This window comes from Octopus bimaculoides, chromosome 5 (genome assembly GCF_001194135.2).
Source record: "Octopus bimaculoides isolate UCB-OBI-ISO-001 chromosome 5, ASM119413v2, whole genome shotgun sequence".
Classification (NCBI taxonomy): domain Eukaryota; kingdom Metazoa; phylum Mollusca; class Cephalopoda; order Octopoda; family Octopodidae; genus Octopus; species Octopus bimaculoides.
In genome coordinates this window covers 25,143,326-25,145,780 of record NC_068985.1, presented here as the reverse complement: position 1 = coordinate 25,145,780, position 2,455 = coordinate 25,143,326, and the positions used below count along the sequence as shown (strand labels likewise).

Genomic DNA, 2,455 nt, shown 5'->3' with positions numbered 1-2,455 from the left:
ACTTCATTTTGGTTAATATAGAAAGGATTGAGGTAACTCCTCCTGAAGATATAGATGTCGAAATATCGTTCACTAGATAACAATGGCACTCTTCTTTTAGTTTTGACTCTATATCTTCAGGAGAAGTTACCTCAATCCTTTCTATATTAACCAAAATGAAGTAGATTGACAAATTTAAGTTTTGAACCCATTGAAGATACACAAGATGTCGAAATATCGTTCACGAGATAACAATGGCACTCTTCTTTTAATTTTGACTGTATTATTATTATTATTATTATTATTATTATTATTATTATTATTATTATTATTATTATTATTATTATTATTAAGACAGCGAGTTGGCAGAATCATTAGCACACCAAACTAAGTGCTTAGTAGCATTTCTTCCATCTTCACATTCTGGATTAAAATTCTGCTGAGGTTGACTTTGCCTATCTTCCCATTCAGGGTTAATGTAATAAATAGCATTTGGGCCCAGGGGTTGATGTAATTGACTGGACCCCCTTTCCCAAAATTTTAGGCCAAATATTGAGATTGAATATAAACATTCAAAAACAATACTGATGGTTTCAAACTTTGGCACATAACCAGCAATTGTAGTGGGAGTGAGAAAATAGTTACTGTTTATTTCCAAGTCTACCTTGGTCTAGTAGATTTATGATCCAAGACATTCCAGTTTTGATGATCTTGTCTTTTATTAATTTTCTTTTTATGACATAGTATATCTATGACCATATTATACAATTATTTGTAATTATTTGCCCCTTTTTTTTAAACAATAAGGTATGATCAGAGGAATATTGGACTGCTATTTCTAGCAGATTGATTGATCAAGTATAAGGTTCCTGTTGTCTTTATAAAAAAATAATTTATGAAGCTCTCATTAAATACTATTGATTTCCCAGTAAGTATATATATATATATATGTATATATATATATATATATATATATATATATTATTTTTGAAATGTTAAAATAAACAAAATAAATAAACAAACAATGAATAATGTCTTACTTGATGCTTTCTGGCATTATGTGGAAATTGTTAGCATCAAGTTCAAGGTTACAGGCAAGAAAACTCAGTAATATATGTTTGGCAGATGTATTTATAGAAACGTTTGATAACTTCAATTCTTTTAGCCATTTCTCAAAAGTGGCACTGACCTGCACAAAAAATTTACATTTAATTAACTGAAAGAATACAAAATCTTTGAGGGGTTAATAAGTTTGGAGTTAGAAACCTTTTATTACAGAAAATTCCTGAGGGTCAGCTGAAAACTTTATAGGCTGACCAAGATATTCTCAAAGAATGTGACCAAATGACGTTTATTTTTCAACATAGTCCATTTTGCAGTGTTGCATATTGGATAAATGAAAGAATCTTAACTCTTTTAATACACTAGACTGTTAAATAACATAGTATAGGTCACAACAATTTCATATTTTTTAGTTCTATGAAGATTTCAATAGCATGGGTGTGTGGTTAAAGAGATTGCTTTGGAACCTAATAGTTTGGGGTTCAATCTCACTGAGGGACACCTTGGACAAGTGTCTTTTGCTATAACTCCAAGCCAACCAATGTCTTATGAGTGTATTTAGCAGGCGGAAACTGATTGAAGGCCAGTCATATATGTCTATATATGTGTGTGTGTGTATGGCTTGTCAGCCAGTGATGGTTAGTTTACATTCCCTTAACTTAGTGGTTTGGCAAAAGATGACCAATAGAATAAGTATCATATAAATAAGTACTGGTTTCTTAACTAAAACCCTTCAAGGTAGTGCTCCAGCATGGCAGCACTCCAATGACTGAAACAAGTAAAAGATGGAAGATAAATCATTTGTAAGCCATTTAGATATCCAAAGTTTTATTCTTTAGTTCAGATTTACCCAGATTAAGCAGATTTATAACCAATAGTATTGTTGCAGTCATGACAGTTCTGTAACTTTTTTCATGTATAGTTTAATCCAGACCATATTTATCCAAAGTGCCCTTTTTTTAAAAAAAAAAAAAGCAATAGTGTGTGAATTGAGAGAGATTTAGCTACTACATTTTGCAGATTAAGCAACCACAGTCCAGACCGTGCTCCCTGTAATTTTGGTTGTTCCTAAGGCTGAAGAAGATGATGGGGGTTGTGACAAGAGTCTTAAATACCATCACAAAGTGGCTGGAGTGCTACAACAGGTGCATTGAAGGCAGAAGATCCTACTTTAAAGAAGATTAGAGATTTGTACTTCTTTAAAATTAATAAATGCCTCTCCCCCAAAAGTCTCAAACTCCTGGAATGCACCTTGTGCATGTGTGTGCATGTTTGTATGCTTGTATATAGATAGATAGATAGATAGATAGATAGATAGATAGAAGACAGACAGACAGATAGATAGATAGATAGATAGATAGATAGATAGATAGAAGACAGACAGATAGATAGATAGATAGATAGATAGATAGAT

At 31.9% G+C, this 2,455-nt stretch overlaps 1 protein-coding gene across 4 annotated transcripts in view; it reads right to left on the bottom strand.

The window, feature by feature from the left end:
- The window catches only part of LOC106874393 (uncharacterized), a 125,336-nt gene that overhangs the window by 43,831 nt on the left and 79,050 nt on the right, over positions 1 to 2,455 (bottom strand). For all 4 annotated transcript variants that reach the window (XM_014922111.2, XM_014922110.2, XM_014922112.2 and 1 more), the window contains one exon: positions 1,020 to 1,168. In XM_014922111.2, coding sequence (XP_014777597.1) covers positions 1,020 to 1,168 — 149 coding nt within the window. The remainder of the gene's footprint in view (positions 1 to 1,019; positions 1,169 to 2,455) is intronic.